The sequence below is a fragment of the Enoplosus armatus genome, chromosome 4, assembly GCF_043641665.1.
Source record: "Enoplosus armatus isolate fEnoArm2 chromosome 4, fEnoArm2.hap1, whole genome shotgun sequence".
Taxonomy (NCBI): Eukaryota; Metazoa; Chordata; class Actinopteri; order Centrarchiformes; family Enoplosidae; genus Enoplosus; species Enoplosus armatus.
In genome coordinates, this window is record NC_092183.1 from 14,701,611 (window position 1) to 14,720,770 (window position 19,160).

Below are 19,160 nucleotides of genomic sequence, written 5' to 3' on the forward strand. Positions count from 1 at the left end.
CTTCACACAACTCGGAGTTATGTTGAATTAAACTACATTCTTCACTGTCTGTTTATCTTCACCGAGACCTCAAACTCCCAGAGTGGACCGCGCCGCTCTTAATGGTTTTAATTTCAATAGTTTTCATGACAGCAGCAGCAAATGTCAAAGCCACCTACCACCACTACCACCACAGTGTTTCTCTCAGCCCACCACCGTCCAGCACCTCCTCCTCGCTGGGATAGTAAACATGTGGGGGTGGGGGTGGGGGTCAAGCTCCTCCCAGGAAGAAGGAAACCCTCCGAAGATCGTATACAAACAAGATGTGTCAGCCTGTGATTAAAAACGTGGCTAAAAAGCACTAACTAGTCATTTTTACGATCTTTGAAAGTAGGCGGTGCCTGAGACTTCTGCTGCGTTCATTAAAATGGGATGAATGACCGGTGGTAAAGACTCCCATGGTTGTGCCTTGCGGGCGTTTATGTTACCGCACAATTCAAGACAGCTGTTTCACTGCGGAGATTATCGATATAGCAGTTCTTAGAATAATTAATTAGGTAATCAGAATTTAACTCTAATTAGCTTGAACAATGGACTTTGCCTGATATGATGTACCTTTTCAGACACTTGCATATTATGTGTGCTGCAACTATGCATATTGGGAGTTACCGTAAGTACTAGTTTCTGATAATTCACGTCAGCATCAAGGTTATATTTATTATTATCGTATTATATTATAGGTATATTGTCTATACACAGTATCTGTAACCTTCACACTGCCAACTCTGCAATCATAAAGTACTGTCTTGAGTTGTCTGATGATGTGACGTTCACAAGGTGTAAATCATAATCAAATATAGGAATCATGGATTTTGGCCGATGAATGGCGTCCATATCATTATCTAATGGTTCATTAATAAAGTATCTCCCAGTCTGTTATCTAGTTACTCATCCTTACTTATTATATAGTGCTCAGTCCAGAATTGTCTGGGACTACTCATTAACGATTCATTAATCATCAGATCGTTCCTGATTCGTTCCTCTCTCATTCTTCAGTACCTACTCACATTTGTGTACCGTATTGTGAAGTGTTACCAGTTCGTTTACTCTTTATACTTTGAAGTACATTTTGCTAATAATACTTGTGTACTTTTACTTAAGTACGTTTTTGAATGCAGGACTTTAGGGAAGTATTTTTATATTGTAGTACTGGCACTTTTACATAAGTAAAGAAGCTGAATACTTATACCACCACTGGTCCCATGTGGCTTGAACGCAGTATTTACATGTCGTCCTCACAGACGGGAAGCGGTGCAGGAATTTCTGGTTTGAGTGATACAGCTTTTACAATAAACGATCTTTGTTCTTCCTCCTCTCAGCGCTGCTCTCGCGGCAACTGCAGGAACGCGCCAAAATAAGAAAACACAAGCCGAGTCAGTGACAGTGACAGACAAAACTGGAGGACAAACCTTAGAAATAACTTTAAAATAGATTTCAAATGCGGCTCTACTGAGAGACTCATAAAAACTGAGCGGGTTTGGGTTACTTCTCCGTGTTGTAGCCGGCAGACGACGTTAGAAGATGGTTCTGCAAAACAGTGGAAGGTTCAAGTCGGACCGAGGACAAAGTGGAGGAGATCAGGAGAACCAGTGAGTTGTTTCACCTGCACGCTTGCTTTCATTTCCTCTTGACACTTGTTAAGCAGGTTAGTAGATGGCAGGAGGAAACCGTGAACTTAATGTAGCTGTTCGGTGTGTTTGAACCAGGGACGATGGATCCTCCATGTCGGCCCTCAAGCGGCTGGAGCGCAGCCAGTTCACCGACGAGATGGACGCCCGCTTCGGGTTCGACAGGCTGAAGGAGCCGGGGGAGAAGACCGGCTGGCTGATCAACATGCATCCTGTAAGTCTGCACGGTGTCATGTTTGAGCTTTTGACTGTCTCGAGGAGAAAAGGTGATAATAAATGGACACTATGTGCTCCTTTTCTGCTTCCAGACAGAGATCCTCGATGAAGACAAGAGGATGATCAGTGCTGTGGACTATTATTTCATACAGGAGGATGGAAGCAGGTTTAAGGTGTGTTGGGGGTTATTTCAAACTGGTTACCAGCTTTACACACTGGGTCCTGGACAGTAATCATTATGTAATAACACGCTTGAAAAATGTTCTCCACTGCTCTCACACATCCCTCTGGATATTTACTCTCTCTGTAGGTGGCCCTCCCCTTTAAGCCATATTTTTACATCGCCACTAAAAAGGTAAGTCATTGTCTGGCTTTTGTTTTTTATGCCGTGTAAACAAAAACTCTCTCCTTAAAGACAACTTTATTTCCAGAACTGCGAGAGAGAAGTGATCTCATACTTGTCGAAGAAGTTCCAAGGAAAGGTGGCAAAGCTTGAAATTATGCCAAAAGAGGACCTAGACCTGGTGAGAGTTTTGTTTTTAGCATCCTTTGACTTCATTAAAGTGTCATATTATATAACAAAAAAAAACCCAACACGTTATTTAACTATTTGAGCTACAGGATATGACGTATTGGCAATTGTGTGGCTGTAAAACTGTTAAATGTTGCTGGCTCGTTCTCTCCAGCCGAACCATCTAGTGGGACTAAAGAGAAGCTACATCAAGCTGTCATTCAGCACCGTGGACGACCTCATCAAGGTCAAGCGTGAGATCTCTCCGGCGGTACGCAAGAACAGAGAGAGGGAGCAATCCAATGACACTTACACCTCAATGTTGTCAAGGTGTGTTATCAAACAATCCCAACAGTTTCTAACAAGGTTTCCCCTGTTATTTCCAGCTTCATATTGATCCGTTGACACCTTTGTTGGCTTTCACAGCGCCTTATCGGGTGGCAATGTGACCTCAGCAGATGAAGACGGACTGTCAAAGAGTATTTCAGACCAGTTAGACAACATAGTGGACATGAGAGAGTACGATGTGCCCTATCACGTGCGTTTGTCCATCGACCTCAAGATCCACGTGGTAAAGATGGATTTCTGTCGTCCCAATATTTTATAAATCCTCTACATGTGCTTGATGTTCTAACCTTCACTGTCTTCGTCTCTTAGGCTCACTGGTATAACGTTCGATACAGAGGCAGCGCTTACCCACCAGAGATTGTACGGAGAGATGATCTAGTGGAGCGACCGGTATGAGGATTTTATTATTATTATAATGCAACATGTTCTTTTATTCAGGGTTGCGTTTGACTTCATTGGTTCTCGTTCTCATTAGGACCCTGTTGTTTTGGCTTTCGACATCGAGACCACCAAACTACCGCTGAAATTCCCGGACGCAGAGACCGATCAGATTATGATGATATCCTACATGATCGATGGACAGGTGCATTGCCTTCACAAGTTTATAATATGTGTTATTCTGTTATTAATATATGTGTCAGTTTGACTAACTTTTTGTTTCTTTTTTAAAGGGGTTTCTAATCACAAACAGAGAGATTGTCTCTGAGGACATTGAAGATTTTGAGTTCACTCCCAAACCTGAATATGAAGGGCCCTTCACTGTTTTCAATGAGGATGATGAGGTACATAGCATAGCATGCGTACCAGTAGATTAAATATAGAGTCGATAAATATCTTTCAGTATATAAATGTAATGCTCTGTGGCTGCGTCAGTGTAATAACACGTGGTAACCTGACTCTGGCTGCAGGTGTCCCTCATTAAGAGGTGGTTTGATCACGTTCAAGAGACCAAGCCAAACATCTTTGTGACCTACAATGGAGACTTCTTTGACTGGTGAGCTGTTGCTGATTCTATAAAACGATCGCATTAATTACTCATGCACTATGATGTTTATGATGTGCACTTTTCTCACTTTGTTTCCGCTCCTTCAAGGCCTTTCATTGAGACTCGAGCCTCCCTCCATGGACTGAGCATGCACAGGGAGATTGGTTTCCAGAAGGACAACCAGGGAGAGTACAAGTCCAGTCAAGCCATCCACATGGACTGCTTAAGGTTTGCACACCTCTGACACTTAAAATGATACCAGTGTGGTTTATGTAAACACACACCTCGGGGTTAGAGTTAATTTTAGATTAATTAATCGTCCTTCCAACCTGTTTCTCCTTTGTGTCAGGTGGGTAAAGAGAGACAGCTACCTGCCGGTGGGAAGTCATAATCTGAAGGCAGCAGCGAAGGCTAAATTGGGCTACGACCCAGTGGAGCTGGACCCAGAGGAGATGTGCCGCATGGCAACTGAGGAGCCACAGGTGCAGAAATTGAAAATCAAGAATTCAATTGTTTTGAATGGGCAGTTGCAATTTCATTGACTTTTTCTTTCCTCTACTGTTCTGTCAGACTTTAGCCACCTACTCTGTGTCAGATGCTGTGGCCACGTACTACCTGTACATGAAATATGTTCACCCCTTCATCTTCGCTCTGTGCACCATCATCCCCATGGAGCCTGACGAGGTTTGTCAATTGCATGCGTTTGTAAAAGAATCCTGAAATCACTCAAACATAAAAACATTTTTTGCTAATTATTATTTTCTTTTCTTGCGTTGTCCATCTGTTACCAGGTTCTGCGTAAAGGTTCAGGGACTCTGTGTGAAGCCCTGCTCATGGTGCAGGCCTTCCATGCAAACATCGTCTTCCCCAACAAGCAGGAGCAAGTCTTCAACAAACTGACGGACGACGGCCACGTCATGGACTCTGAGACCTACGTGGGCGGCCACGTGGAGGCTCTGGAGTCGGGAGTGTTCCGCAGTGACATCCCCTGCCGCTTCAAAATGGTACCGTTCAACATACAGCTGGTTCTTTGCTTCAGTGCTCGTTGTGTGTTTCTAACTTTAGACCGTTTGTTCTGGTGTGTTGACAGAACCCAGCTGCATTTGACTTCCTCATGCAAAGAGTTGAGAGAACGATGCGTCATGCCATTGAGGAAGAGGAGAAAATCCCTTTGGATCAAGTCACCAACTTTAATGAGGTATGTTGACTTTTCTTTTTTTCTTTGCTGTGTCTCCAATTTGTGTTTATTATTTTGAAAAGTCATCCCAACTATTCACAGCTTGCAGTTATAAAACATCTCTGGTATTTTCTCAGGTTTGCGATGAGATCAAAAACAAACTAACTTCCCTGAAGGAGGTTCCAAACAGGATCGAATGCCCCCTCATCTACCATCTGGACGTTGGGGCGATGTACCCCAATATCATCCTCACCAACCGCCTGCAGGTAAAAGAGATATTTAAATAAACACATGGGATGAAACATATAGAAAAGCGTGGAATTCAATATTATATCTTCTACTTTGACAGCCATCCGCTGTGGTTGATGAGGCCACTTGTGCTGCCTGTGACTTTAACAAGCCTGGTGCCACCTGCCAGAGGAGGATGACCTGGCAGTGGAGAGGGGAAATCAGTAAGTTAATGTTCTTATGGATATGACAGAATAGAGAATAGAGAAGAATAGAGACAGCAGTGTTCATGTGGGGTTGAATACAATAAAAACACTTTTCCCTCTGTCTGCAGTGCCCGCCAGCCGCAGCGAGTTCCACCGCATCCAGCAGCAACTTGAGTCGGAGAAGTTCCCGCCGTTTTTCCCCAACGGTCCACCTCGGGCCTTCCACACTCTCAACAGGGAGGAGCAGGCAAAACATGAGAAGAAACGTCTGGCAGGTACTTTTTTTTGGCTCCTTTGGTTTTAAGCATTTTAAAAGTTTGCCAAAGTGTAGTTTGACCTGTCTTTTCTTTTTTCAGATTATTGTAAGAAGGCCTACAAGAAGACACACGTCACCAGGCTGGAGGAGCGAGTCACCACCATCTGTCAGAGAGAAAACTCCTTCTACGTCGACACTGTGAGAGCTTTCAGAGATCGGCGTTACGAATTCAAAGGACTCCACAAGGTTTGTTTTGGTATTGATCACAACTGAAATAACAATCATCCCTATATTGTAAACTGTTTTCAATTCAGTACACATTCCTATACATTTTCTAAAAAATTGAATGTTTTTTTTTCCCTTAAAATGTCTAGCTGTTCAGCCATTAAACACACAGTACTTGAAATTCTTCTTGCCCATCAAAATGACTTACTTACTTACAAAAGTACTTGTTTTTTTCGTTCCTTTGTTTAAGGTGTGGAAGAAGAAACTGTCAGCAGCTCAGGACAGCGGAGACGCTGCTGACATGAAGCGCTGCAAAAACATGGAGATCCTGTACGATTCTCTTCAGCTGGCTCACAAGTGTATCCTCAACTCTTTCTATGGCTACGTCATGAGGAAAGGGTGAGAGTCAACTACAGTTTTCAAGTCGTCAAATATCCTCTTTCTTGCACTGTTACATGAGCTCTGAAGCTGCTGGTGAAATCAGTCAGTATAGCATTCTGCTGCAGACCTGATGTTGTCTGTGCTGTCTTTGCATTTCCATCAGGGCTCGCTGGTACTCCATGGAGATGGCTGGCATTGTGTGCTACACTGGAGCCAACATCATCACTCAGGCCAGAGAGCTCATCGAACAAATAGGGTAGGTGTCATGTTGATAACATGATACCTAATTACGAAAACTACCTTTTTGGTCAGTGCAAGGTCGTTTCCAACTCTGGCAGGGATCCACCGCCTTGTTTAGCAGCATTTCAACAGCAGATGCTGTCCAATATCTGGGCTTGTATCCAGCTCCTGCTGTATTGTTTTTGTCTCATTTCTCTCATGTATTTTAGTAGCAGGTATTGTTATCAAGTTTGCATCCACCAAACTCCTAATATGTGAACTGAAAGAAAACTGCAATACATTTCATACATGTCACTTCTGCTTCTCTGCACCTCAGGAGGCCCCTTGAGTTGGACACTGATGGTATCTGGTGTGTCCTCCCCAACACCTTTCCTGAGAACTTTGTGGTGAAAACCAGTAATGAGAAGAAGCCCAAGGTGACCATCTCTTACCCAGGGGCCATGCTGAACATCCTGGTGAAGGAGGGATTCACCAATGATCAGTACCACGAGCTGGTCGACCCCGCAACCCTCACTTATGACACCAGGTCTGAGAACAGCATCTTCTTTGAGGTGGATGGACCGTACCTGGCTATGATCCTGCCTGCCTCCAAAGAGGAAGGGAAGAAGCTGAAGAAAAGGTAAAGTAATTATTTTCACTTTTCTGTGATTAAATGTTCTTCGATTGGATGGATTTCTTTACCAACATTAGTGAATGGGCTGCCTAGCAAGGTTCATATCAAAATATACAGTGATTATGTTGATGATTTAAGGTTTCTCTGTTCATTTTAGGTACGCTGTGTTTAATGAGGATGGCTCTCTGGCTGAGTTGAAGGGTTTTGAAGTGAAGAGAAGAGGAGAGCTCCAGCTCATTAAGATTTTCCAGTCGTCAGTGTTTGAGGCTTTCCTCAAAGGTACCACTCTGGAGGAGGTGTACGCCTCTGTGGCCAAAGTGGCCGACTACTGGCTGGACGTTCTCTACAGCAAGGTAAAAACCTGTGATCAAATGGTATGAAACTAGTATTACAAGATATTTACATCGTGCTTTCAGACATGTTTTATTATTAGTAATTTGATTAATTTATTTCACTGTTGTTCCAGGCTGCCAACATGCCAGATGCAGAGCTCTTTGAACTGATTTCAGAGAACCGTTCGATGTCCAGAAAGCTGGAGGACTATGGAGAGCAGAAGTCCACTTCTATCAGCACAGCTAAGAGACTGGCTGAGTTCCTGGGGGACCAGATGGTGAAAGATGCTGGTCTGAGCTGTCGCTACGTCATCTCCCGAAAACCCGAGGGTTCTCCTGTCACAGAAAGGTGGGACAACAGCTCTGAAAATAAACTTTTAGAACTACAGAAAACCGTGTTCACCCTGTCACATCAAAACCGCGCAGCGTGAGCAGGTTCAAGGAGAGCCAGGTGACAGGCGTCAGTGTCTGTTTTTTGTCTTTTTCACAGCAGACATTTTGACTTGCCATAGTAGGAAAAGCATGTGTAACTAATAATATTAATGATGGCTACGTCATACTCAAGTGTCCCAGTAAGACATGACAGTGTGAATGTCTACTAGTGTGAATGTCTTCGATATAAGATTGTTAACACTCAGTTACACAAATCAGTTCTTTTCTAGCATAGTGACGCCTTCAGTGATCAATGGAAGTGTCGCAACTAAGTTTCCAAATCGGCGTAAATCAATGTCAGAAAAAGACACAGTATTTAAAGGAAAGGTCTCAGCAGAAATTCATGGAGAGGAGAGAGATCCATTAGACCATGCTCAGATGAAGAACCTGAACATTGCATATATGAGACAAGTGTGCTGATGAACAGTTAAAAAAAACACTGACTTTAGGTCGTCTGGTGGCCTCGTTGTTAAGACGCCAACCATGTAACTGCGATGTCCCGGTTCAATTCAGGCCATTGACCCTGCATGACATTCCCCTCTTATCTTCTCTTTCCGTCTATCTGTACACTGTGGATTATATAGATTTTCTGCTGTTAGCAAGACCAAATAAAATGGTCAGAGTTTCTTTCCCTCTGTTAAATGCTTGTGGAGAACAAGCACTTTGTGTAATATAACCAGAAGTAAAAGCCTTGAATTTGACACTGACTGATTTGTGTTGGTCTCCATCAGAGCCATTCCTCTGGCCATCTTCCAGGCCGAGCCCAGTGTGAAGAAGCACTTCCTTCGTAAGTGGTTGAAGATGCCCAGCCTGCACGACTTGGACATCCGCTCTGTGAGTTTTTGTTTTTCTAACTCTAATAGTTTTTATTGAGAGTATTTCGATCATCATTCCCTTTTTACACCATTGACCTTTCTGCAAATATATAAGCACCAACTGAAGAAAAATCAACAATACAAAAGAAACAAAAATAGAAAAAGCTGATGGCAACAAAGTGGAATAAATAATAGCTTGTTTACAGCACAAAAAACATTGCATTTACTGATTTCTGTTAGATGGCATGGTAGGGAAATTATTTAGTCTATCATCTACATCATATCTACAAGTAAAACTGTCATAGGGTTCAGTGGCACTAAAGTATTGAATGCATTTATCCCAATTATCCACTTGCAGCTTTTAAAGAAAAGATTTTCCATTACATAAATGTTCTGCATCATTTCAATAATGTCTTTAATAATGTAACCTGCAGCCAAAATTATTTTACACAAATACTTCATCTTACTGAAGTCATGTTTGCAGGTAAGTGACCAAAGTATAGTACATTGAACCTAAAGCAAATCTTAACATCAAGTACACACACTATAACCTTGATGCGTGTCCTGCCAAAAGGACTTAATTACATTACAGTCCCAAAAAATATGATAATGATTGGCATTCAGGAAACCACATTGTCTTCAGCAAGTTGAGTCCTCTGAACAATGTTTTTTCTGAAGAGAGGTGGTTGTTTGCTGCTGGATTGCAGTCTCCCACTCTTCCTCTGACAATGTTTTCACATATGCTGTAGAATTATTTTTCCATCCGTTATAGAGTCTGGAAATAATTTGTTAGGCATTGTGATCCATATGCTGAGTAAAATACATTCATTGTATATTTCTTGTGTTTCTTCTGTATGTCCACCTTTGATTACTTGATAGAAAGGATGTCTCCCTCTGACATTAACATTTCTGTTGTGGGCCTTTCCAGATCCTTGACTGGAATTATTACATAGAAAGGTTGGGTAGTGCCATCCAGAAAATCATCACCATCCCTGCAGCCCTTCAGCAGGTAAAAATTAAACATGTTTCATGGGCTTCTCTGTGTATCCCGGGTTGATGTACAGATAGAACTTCTATTGTTTCTGTTCGTCTTCAGGTGAAGAATCCGGTACCCAGAGTGAGGCATCCTGACTGGCTTCACAAGAAACTCCTGGAGAAAAATGATATCTACAAGCAAAAGAAAATCAGTGAGCTGTTCACCAGTGAGGGCAAGAGACAGGTTTGTTCGCCTCAAACTACCAACACAGAAAGTTTTATTGGGCAGTTTAGAGATTCACTGCTTTAGTCAGACTTTCCTCTGATTAAAGGACAGTGTCTCCAACCACTTACCCACCCTGCTGCACCTTTATGCACTTTTCTTTTTCTCTTCTAAATGGCCTCTTCTCCCTCTCAGGTGGCCCATCAGCCTCTTGTAGCAGGCCAAGCCGTGGACATAGAGGACTTTGGGATGCCTGCCAGACCTCTGCAGCCAGCCATCCTCATCAGCACCAAGCGGAAGCGGGCTTCTCAGGGAGAGGACAGCCAGGTGGAGTCTCAGGATGTCGAACTCACTCAGTCCTGGAGAGAGATCCTTGGCCCACCCCCGCCAACGGGAAAGACACGGGTAAGCTAGCAGCAACAAGCACAAAGTGTTGCCTGTTGCGTCAATGTACTTCTGTGTTGTGTATGCCTTCTGAATACATTGGAAATGACTGTTTCTGTTACTGACTGTTGTTCCAGCGTTCCCTGAGAAATATTACAAAACTTTTCAAAAGACATTTATATTGGCTCTAGTTTAAACAACTGTGTCTGTATACAGGAGGAGCGTCTCGTGTGGCTGCGTTACCATAAGAAGAAGTGGGAGCTGCAGCTGAGGCAGAGGAAGGAGAGAAAGAAGAGGAGGAGGATGCTGGATGGTGAAGCTCAGCCTGTCGGGGGAGGGGTGATCAGAGATGGCCCCATCACCGGCCTGGGGAGCTTCCTCCGCAGAACAGCACGCAGCATCCTGGACATGCCGTGGCAAATTGTGCAGGTGAGACAAAGTCACCCCATTATCATCCATTATCATCATAAAATCCAAAATCCTAATGTTGTCTCATGTGATGTCCTGTTCAGATTGCAGAGACAAGTCACCCTGGTCTGTACAAGTTGTGGGCTGTGATTGGAAATGACCTCCACTGCATGAAGCTCAACATCCCACGTGTCTTCTACGTCAATCAGAAAGTCCCAAAGCAGGAGGAGGGAGCCACATACAAAAAGGCAATAAGAAGATGCATTGCAGTTACTTTAAATGGTTTGAAAGTACATGTTGTCATAATAAGAAATCAACTTTAACAGATTGTTTTGGCTTCAGGTGAACCGCATGCTGCCTCGCTCCAACATGGTATACTACCTGTATGAGTACTGTGTGCCTGAGGACATGTACCAGGAGCACCTCAATGAGATCAACGCTGATCTTTCTGCCCCAGATATTGAAGGAGTCTATGAAACACAGGTGTCAGATATATATATATATATATTTATATACATATACCTCCCTCATGGTGCTCTTAATGTGTCAGAATCCAGCATTAATGTGATTTCTTTCAGGTCCCGTTGCTGTTTCGTGCACTGGTGCAGCTCGGATGTGTCTGCATGGTCAATAAACATGTTGTGAGGGATCTGGCTGGCAGGGAGGCGGACACCTTTGACCTGGACCATCTGGAGATGAGGTCTCTGGCCCAGTTCAGCTACCTGGAACCTGGTAAGACAATGTCACAATGACCCTGTTGGGATTATTGTTTTGTTGATTTGCCATTTGCTTTCCTACTGACCTAATATTTGGCATGGTTAGATTTTTATTTTTACTGCACATAGCAAGTATCTGTGATATCATGGGATCCTCCTTATGTGCTTTGTTATATGCAAGAGGTTTTACATCTCTGTGTCCTCTCTCCTCAGGGAGTGTTCGCCACATGTACCTGTATCACCACAGCCAGGGTCACAAGGCTCTGTTTGGCCTGTTCATCCCCTCTCAGCGCAAAGCCAGCATCTTTGTCCTGGACACAGTAAGAACAATACATCTCTTTATTTCTTCCACTGCCATTGTGTTGATGTTTTGACTTTATATCATGTCAAGTGAGGCTCTTCCAGTGCCAACAAATACATGGTGGCTATATTGAAAGCCTAATAGTAGAGTAGAGTGCAATCTAACTCATTTGTAACACTTTTTTGATTTTGACAACTGTATTGTTGTTGTTTTTCACTTGCCCCCACAATGCTGATATTAACGTTGATGCATCCCTTCCCAGTAGGCAAATAACAATGCTCAAGGTCTGTCTTTATTTTATCTCCTAAGGTCAGAAGCAACCAGATGCCCAACCTGGGTAACCTCTACACAGCTGAACGCACCGCTCTCCTGGAGAAGACAACTGAGGAGCTCCTGCCTCCAGAGAAACACAACTTTGAGGTTCGAGCTGAAAACGACGCGAAGGCTATTTACCGCGCACTGCAACGCATACTGCTAAACTACAAGGTAAAATACACTGGAGCTATTTAAACACCTAATGATCTTCTAGTAGTGTCTGTGTGACACACACAGACACTACTAGTTGTTCATGTTCATGTGACTAAATTGGTGATGTTTAATCAAGTGTCTGCTTTGCCTGTTGCTGTTGACAGGAGGAGCGTCGTGGGCCCACCCTCATCGCGGTGCAGTCAAACTGGGAGTTGCGGCGGTTGGCAGCAGGGATGCCGGTGCTTGAGGAGTTTCCAGTCGTTCCAGTACATGTGGTTGATGAGATCAGCTATAATGTGCTGGACTGGCAGCGCCACGGTGCCCGACGCATGATCCGCCACTACCTCAACCTGGACAGCTGCCTGTCTCAGGCTTTCGACATGGCCAGGTAGGAACTACACAGCGTTAGCTCTGTGGATTTCATATTCCCACTACAGAGAAGGCTGGACCGGAGAAGATAGATGATTTGATTTTTATTCTAATCACTTGTTTGAGTCAAAGGCCTCTACCAACAACCCCTGAGCGTTTAGATTTACAGATTTAAACTCCTACAATGTCTCTCGCTTTCAGGTATTACCACTTACCCGTGGGGAACTTGCCTCAGGATGTGTCCATCTTTGGCTCAGACTTGTTCCTGGCAAGACATCTACGTAAACACAACCACCTGCTGTGGCTTTCACCCACAGCCAGGCCCGACCTCGGAGGAAAAGAGGCTGATGACAGTCGTCTGGTCATGGAAAGCGATGACAGGGGTTCTGTGGAGATCAATGCTCAAGGATGCTATTCCACAGGTACTTAAACACCAGGGATGCACTTAATCTGCATTCAAGAAAAAGCAAAAGATCTAAATCAACTGTACATCCCATTTCTTTCAGTGTGTGTGGAGTTAGACCTGCAGAGCCTGGCGGTGAACACCATCCTGCAGTCACAGCATGTCAATGACATGGAGGGCGGAGCTAGTCTGGGTGTCAGTTTTGATGTGATCCAGCAGGCCTCGTTGGAGGACATGATGTCAGGAAACCAGGGAGCCAGCGCTCTCGCTAGCTATGATGAGACTGCTCTCTGCTCCAACACCTTCAGGTGTGTAAACATCTGTAGTGCATGACTATTTAAACCTACATGCATACGGTCTAACAGTACCGGTGAGCCAAAAAGTAAACTTAGGAAATTGGGGTTTTCATTATGTTACGCTTCTGTTTGTTCCTCATTGTTTAAGGAGGCATGTTGTATTTTTTGGTGTTTTGCTTACCTCAGTGTTTGCTCTGTGTTGTAGGATCTTGAAGAGCATGGTGGTTGGGTGGGTCAGAGAGATCACGCAGTACCACAATGTGTATGCAGACAACCAGGTGATGCACTTCTACCGCTGGCTGCGCTCCCCCAGCTCTCTGCTCTATGACCCTGCACTGCACCGCACCCTGCACAACATGATGAAGAAGGTGTTTCTACAGTGAGTGCCACATCATCCTATACACGGCAATAACCCTCAGTTGTTTATTTAGTCACATATACGGATGGATTATCAACCTCTCCAAGGACTTTTTTCACCAGTAGTGCTGGTATCTTACATTAATCTCTCTGTTCCCATCATTTGGTAAAGTGGTCAAGCTTATTTTGGATCAAAGTGCCTGATTAAAATGAGTTGTTAACTAAATATAACAATGAGCGTTATCAGACTTTTTATTTTTCATTAGCATGGCTCAAGACATCATCTGTGCCATCCTTGTGTCAAATATTATTATTGTCTGGTTTTCACTTGGAATAAACGTATGATCACTGTTGGATGGTGTGAACTCTTTCACCATGACGCTTTCATCTTTTTTCTTGCGTTGAAATATCCCCACCTTTTGTTATGCATACCAGCTACTTTGTCGTCTTTCTTTTATGAAACATTCTCTCGTTCTGCTGTCAGGTTGGTTTCAGAGTTCAAACGTCTCGGCTCCACTGTGGTGTACGGAAACTTCAACCGGATCATCTTGTGTACTAAAAAACGGAGGATAGATGACGCCATTGGCTACGTCGAATACATCACCAACAGGTCAGACATTCGCCCTCTGCAGGTCACACTTCTAGAGAGAGTGTATATACAACTGTTTATTTAAAAAAAAAAAATCAGCTGTACCCGAACAGACTGTTGAGCCAATAAAAAGGTCTGTTTGTCTTCAGTGGTCCATCATGGGAAGTGAATTATATAGCACACAGGAGAACTGCCGATTACACTAATGGAAGGAAACATGAAATTTTGAAGTTAGGTCAATATGTCAATGTTGTAAAGTGAACAAAATATCTTGTGGGATTTTGGTTATTGTAATATTGTTATGGCAACCACCAAATGTTTTTTTTGGCCCTGAAGGCAGCATTAGAGCAGCATTTCTGAATTTCTGAATTAATAGCAGTCAAACAAACAATGATGCTTTTAACTGTGGTCAATATTACTCTTTCTGTGAATGGACAGTAATTTCCAAAATATCTCATTAATAGCATCAAGGTATGTTTTTTTGTATGTTTTCAGTCTCTCGTAACATATTGTAAGTGGACCCAACTCCTATAAGATCTCCTCCTAACGGTTTCTCCTCTAGCATCCACTCCAGAGAAATCTTTCACTCTTTGTCCATCTCCTTCTCCCGATGCTGGGAGTTCCTGCTGTGGATGGATCCGGCCAACTGCGGCGGTGTGAAGGGCAAACTACCGTCCAGCGTCTTGTGCGGAGAGGTAATTCAAACTGCAGCTTCTGCCTCACAATATATTTGTGTTGATTGGAGTATCAGAACAAACACACACACACACACACACACACACACACACACACACACACACACACACACACACACACACACACACACACACACAGAGCTTATGCTTCCTTCATGGTCCTTTTTTTTTTTTTTTTTTAGGAAGGAGCCAAAAAGAAGAAAAACAGGCGAGGGGAGGGAGATGAGGAAGGCAGCGACGATGAAGACGAGGACGAAGACGAGGAAGATGATCGTGATGGAGAGACGGATGAGGTGGAGGAGCTGATTGAGAGCAACTGGAACATCATGCAGTATCTGCCCCAAACTGCCTCCTGTCAGAAATACTTTCTCATGACCGTCTCTGGTAAAACAAACATATTTTATTTTTATTTTTATTTTTTTTGCTTTTTGTCTCTACCAACTCTTACACACACACTTTCCATGCCAGCCTACATTGCAGCGGTGTACCACAGCATGAAAGAGGAGCTGAGACGTAACGCTCCTGGGGCAACGCCAGTCAAGAGACATAGAGGCAGCCAGGCTTCCCAGCAGGCAGTGGGGGACTTGAGTGCTCTTCCTGGTAAGATGCTGTTTGGGAAGCTGCTTTAGTTACAAAAGACCTCCCTTGTATTACTTATGAACTTCACATTACGCTCATTAGAGTCGCTGCAGGCTAGTGTCTGTTACACTTAAATTGTATTTAGATAGATTTCCACCCACATATGATGTTTTTTAAAACTCTCCCACAGGAATGATCTCCTTCTCTCAGGAATACGTGTCCAGCGAGCTGACACAGAACTTTTTCACCATCACTCAAAAAATCCAGAAGAAGGTGACGGGTACCAGGAGTGTGACCCAGCCCTCAGAGATGTTCCCCATCCTGCCTGGATCCCACCTGCCACTCAACAACCCTGCGCTGGAGTTTATCAAATATGTCTGCCAGGTATATTACGAAGTATACCAACTTACAAGGTCGTGAGTTTCCTCTCACCACGTGTACAATTTTGCAGGATTTGCAACTGATGCACAAAAAGCAATTATATCCTCTCAATTCAATCTTGTTCAGGTCCTTTCACTGGATGCCAACATAGTGAACCAGGTGAACAAGCTGAAAAGAGACCTCCTGCGTCTCGTAGACGTCGGCGAGTTTTCAGAGGAAGCCCAGTTCCGTGACCCCTGTAACTCCTACATCCTGCCAGAGGTCATCTGCCACCACTGCAATTTCTGTCGTGACCTCGACCTCTGCAAGGACCCGTCTGTTGCACAAGTGAGAGGAGCAGCGGCATGGGCCTAATAATAACACTGTTATTACGCCTATTTTTGAACCTGCTTATTAAATTGTATCAGTAAGATAAACGGTGTTTTCCTCAGGATGGATCGGTTTTGCCTCAGTGGTTCTGCTCCAACTGCCAGGCGCAGTATGAGACCGACTCTATCGAGATGGCTCTGGTAGACGCTCTGCAGAAGAAACTGATGAGCTACACGCTGCAGGACCTGGTGAGTCAAAAATGGCTGATTTTTTTTATACAGCGTAAATAAAATATCCCAACAAAATTATGTTTTGGGGGTGTCCTAGTGGTTAATACATAAACTGTAATGTCTTTGTTCTGTGTCATCCCCCTCTCTCCCCATGTTTCCTGTCTGTATCTCTACTGTCATTACCGACTTACCTTAAACAAAGGTTAAGACAGTGGGTAGGGCAGTAGTTTCATAGGTACCATGCGCATCAACAGGTTAACCTATGAAATGTTCATAGTGAAGAACTAGAATAATTTGTCAAAGAAATACATAAAACATGAGAAAATATGGAAGAATACCAACTAGCTGCCTCATGGCAAACTGTACCTGAAGGCTAGTACAGTTACAGAGCTCAACCACAGTAGTTGCCTTTTGTCCAAACGTACAATATTGTTTCACCTGACTTACCTGCTGTTTAACAGTCTGTGCAACATTTTCAGATTTTCTTTTCCTGAAGCTGCCTCACTGCTAATAACTCTGTTGATTTAGGTGTGTACAAAATGTAAAGGAGTGAAGGAAGCGAACATGCCCTTGTACTGCAGATGTGCCGGAGACTTTGACCTCACTTTCCCAGCCAAGGTTTCTAATCTCAAATACATTACATCATCATTCAATCCAGTGATGAAAGCATGTGATCATTCCCTTTGACATTTTTCTCACAGTTGCTGGGGTTTTTTTTCTTGTCTTCCATTTAAAGAGCTTCTCTGAGCAGATCACAGTGTTTCAGAACATAGCGTCCTACTACAGCATGAGCTTCCTGGAGGAGACCATTGACTGGTTGCTTGTTATGAGCCCACACATCAGCCAGAGCGCTCACTAAATGTGACATCCGCCACCGAGCTCCAACTCTCCCTCAGCTGCATCTGTGGCGACTGTTTTTCAATCTGGGAAACACTCGATTTTGAAACTTTCCCAGTTTACGCACTTGTTCATCAACCTTGATGGTGTCTGTTTCTATGCTGTTTGATTGTGTGTAATCAGGAAGAGCAATATGTGGACTGTAGATATGTTTGAAGTCTTGATAATAAATTGATGTATGTGTGTGTTTCAGATTTTAACTGTTAATAAACATTTGTTTTAAATGTGAGCCTGAATGTTTTTGCTTCTCAGTTATTTCACTCTGCTGTAGTAAGGACTACAGTTCTGCCACAAAGAAGAAGCGTAAACATCCTGAGTGCCATCTACTCTGGGGACCTTCACTAATCAGCAGTCACACATTGGTTGAGCATTTTCCTCACATGGCTGCTAATGTGTCCATTGTGGCCTGTGCACAGCTCGACTTGCAGTGAAACGCGGAAGACACGTCTGATGTTACTTTATTGCAAGTTGCATAATCGTTAACTGGCAAGTTTTTCTTCTGTGTGGAAAATGCGATGATAGTTTAAGTTCTTCTCGTTTTGAGGAATTATTGGACTACTCTGAACCAGTCTTCATCTGGTGAGTCTTTACATATTAAAGGTCCCATGTAGTAGGAAGTGAGGTTTCCATGTCTTCTTAAAGCAGGTCTGGGTGCTACATAAATACTCTGAAAGTTCACGCTCAGTCCACGGAGAAATGCACACAGCCCGTATTCAGAAACGAGCTGTCAGGACTTCCATAAGGTTGTGATGTCATATCATACTCGGCCACGCCCCCAGCAGGTCATCTGCTCCAGGCACAGCAGGTACAGGGACACACTCATCCACCCACTCAGTCTGTCTGAGTTATTCAACCGCTCTGCTCAGGACTACTCTTCAAGTTTTTGGAGGTTGTTCAGTTTCAGTGTTTCAGACAGAGGGTGAACTGAGGGGCTGCATGAGGGGCCAGTGTAAGATAAATAAGGACTTTTTTGAGCTGTGAATCATGAAAAACTACTCTAGTGGAATCCCATGAGAAAAATATAGAGCTGAAATGGGCATGATATGAGACTGGCTGGTTGTGAATTATCTTTTTACTGTTTATTGAATGTGGAATAATCATTTGGTGGTTCATGATTATTGTGAGCAAGTCTGGATCACAGTGATGCACCTCCATTACTTTAACCTCATTGCCCCACAGATGACTCACTTTGCCTGCTTATGGGTGTCTCCCAGACAAGTAATCACATTTCAGACTCTGATCTGAGGCACAATTAGATTGGCTCCTTAGAGCTTCTCACTGACATGTAGTGCACATTTACAGTACAAATGAAGGAATGAGGGCACTTAGAGGGCCTGTGCCTAAATTCTTTACATTTTCAGTTGTTAGCCTCTCAAAACATCTTAAATCACACTACACTTTGTAGTGACATTAATTAGCATAAGCACTACCCTTTAAGACATAACATTTTATTATTTTTTAGCTCTTTACATGTCCTAAACAGACAATTTGCAAACTGACTGCGACTGTCTGTTCTGCTCCTCCATCCATCATGGCAGATATCGACCCATTAGACTTGAGTCTTTTTTTCACCACTGGCAGCTGTATTGCTCTCAGGCGTCCAGATGGATTCACACTTCCCCACAATCTTGTTAGAGAAACCATTTTATGGGAAATGTCTGTGTTGTTATTTGATTACTGCTCATTGCTCTCCTCGTGCGTCTCCTGGCCGTTTCCTCCTGTATCTTCTCATTGTGCTGAACACATCAGGTTGAAAGACCAAATGAACTGAATCAGAAGATTAACAAACATGGTGTGCAGTTTTGTTTGTAATAATGCAGATTTATAAGAGTAAAAGTCAATGTTTCATGATATACTGTTAATGCAATTCTTATGTCTGAAACTTGAGTTGATAGAAGACATTTATTGCATTAAATGTCTGCAATACATTGATATAAATGGGTATAGT

At 43.3% G+C, this 19,160-nt stretch overlaps 1 protein-coding gene across 1 annotated transcript; it reads left to right on the top strand.

The window, feature by feature from the left end:
• The first annotated feature begins 1,560 nt into the window (after positions 1 to 1,560).
• pole (polymerase (DNA directed), epsilon) lies at positions 1,561 to 17,391 on the top strand. The gene is made up of 48 exons (XM_070904373.1): positions 1,561 to 1,628; positions 1,746 to 1,881; positions 1,976 to 2,056; positions 2,194 to 2,238; positions 2,315 to 2,407; positions 2,570 to 2,724; positions 2,821 to 2,965; positions 3,052 to 3,132; positions 3,218 to 3,325; positions 3,414 to 3,524; positions 3,651 to 3,736; positions 3,836 to 3,955; positions 4,077 to 4,209; positions 4,298 to 4,411; positions 4,519 to 4,731; positions 4,818 to 4,925; positions 5,042 to 5,170; positions 5,254 to 5,356; positions 5,467 to 5,613; positions 5,695 to 5,840; positions 6,070 to 6,218; positions 6,364 to 6,456; positions 6,757 to 7,059; positions 7,211 to 7,406; positions 7,520 to 7,734; positions 8,549 to 8,651; positions 9,561 to 9,641; positions 9,729 to 9,882; positions 10,048 to 10,235; positions 10,431 to 10,643; positions 10,727 to 10,870; positions 10,965 to 11,105; positions 11,201 to 11,354; positions 11,552 to 11,658; positions 11,949 to 12,125; positions 12,272 to 12,495; positions 12,678 to 12,898; positions 12,983 to 13,187; positions 13,381 to 13,554; positions 14,017 to 14,142; positions 14,684 to 14,816; positions 15,035 to 15,200; positions 15,285 to 15,416; positions 15,586 to 15,779; positions 15,903 to 16,103; positions 16,208 to 16,333; positions 16,844 to 16,933; positions 17,052 to 17,391. The coding sequence occupies exons 1-48, from the start codon at positions 1,561 to 1,563 to the stop codon at positions 17,172 to 17,174; spliced, it is 6,855 nt and encodes a 2,284-aa protein (XP_070760474.1). The 3' UTR covers positions 17,175 to 17,391.
• The last annotated feature ends 1,769 nt before the right edge of the window (positions 17,392 to 19,160 follow it).

Excerpts from the sequence above, each read along its gene's own strand:
- pole (XM_070904373.1), top strand. The coding sequence starts at position 1,561 with ATGGTTCTGCAAAACAGTGGAAGGTTCAAGTCGGACCGAGGACAAAGT. Across the intron at positions 1,882-1,975 it reads GGCTGATCAACATGCATCCT|ACAGAGATCCTCGATGAAGA; the intron begins GTAAGTCTGCAC and ends TTCTGCTTCCAG. Across the intron at positions 6,219-6,363 it reads GGCTACGTCATGAGGAAAGG|GGCTCGCTGGTACTCCATGG; the intron begins GTGAGAGTCAAC and ends CATTTCCATCAG.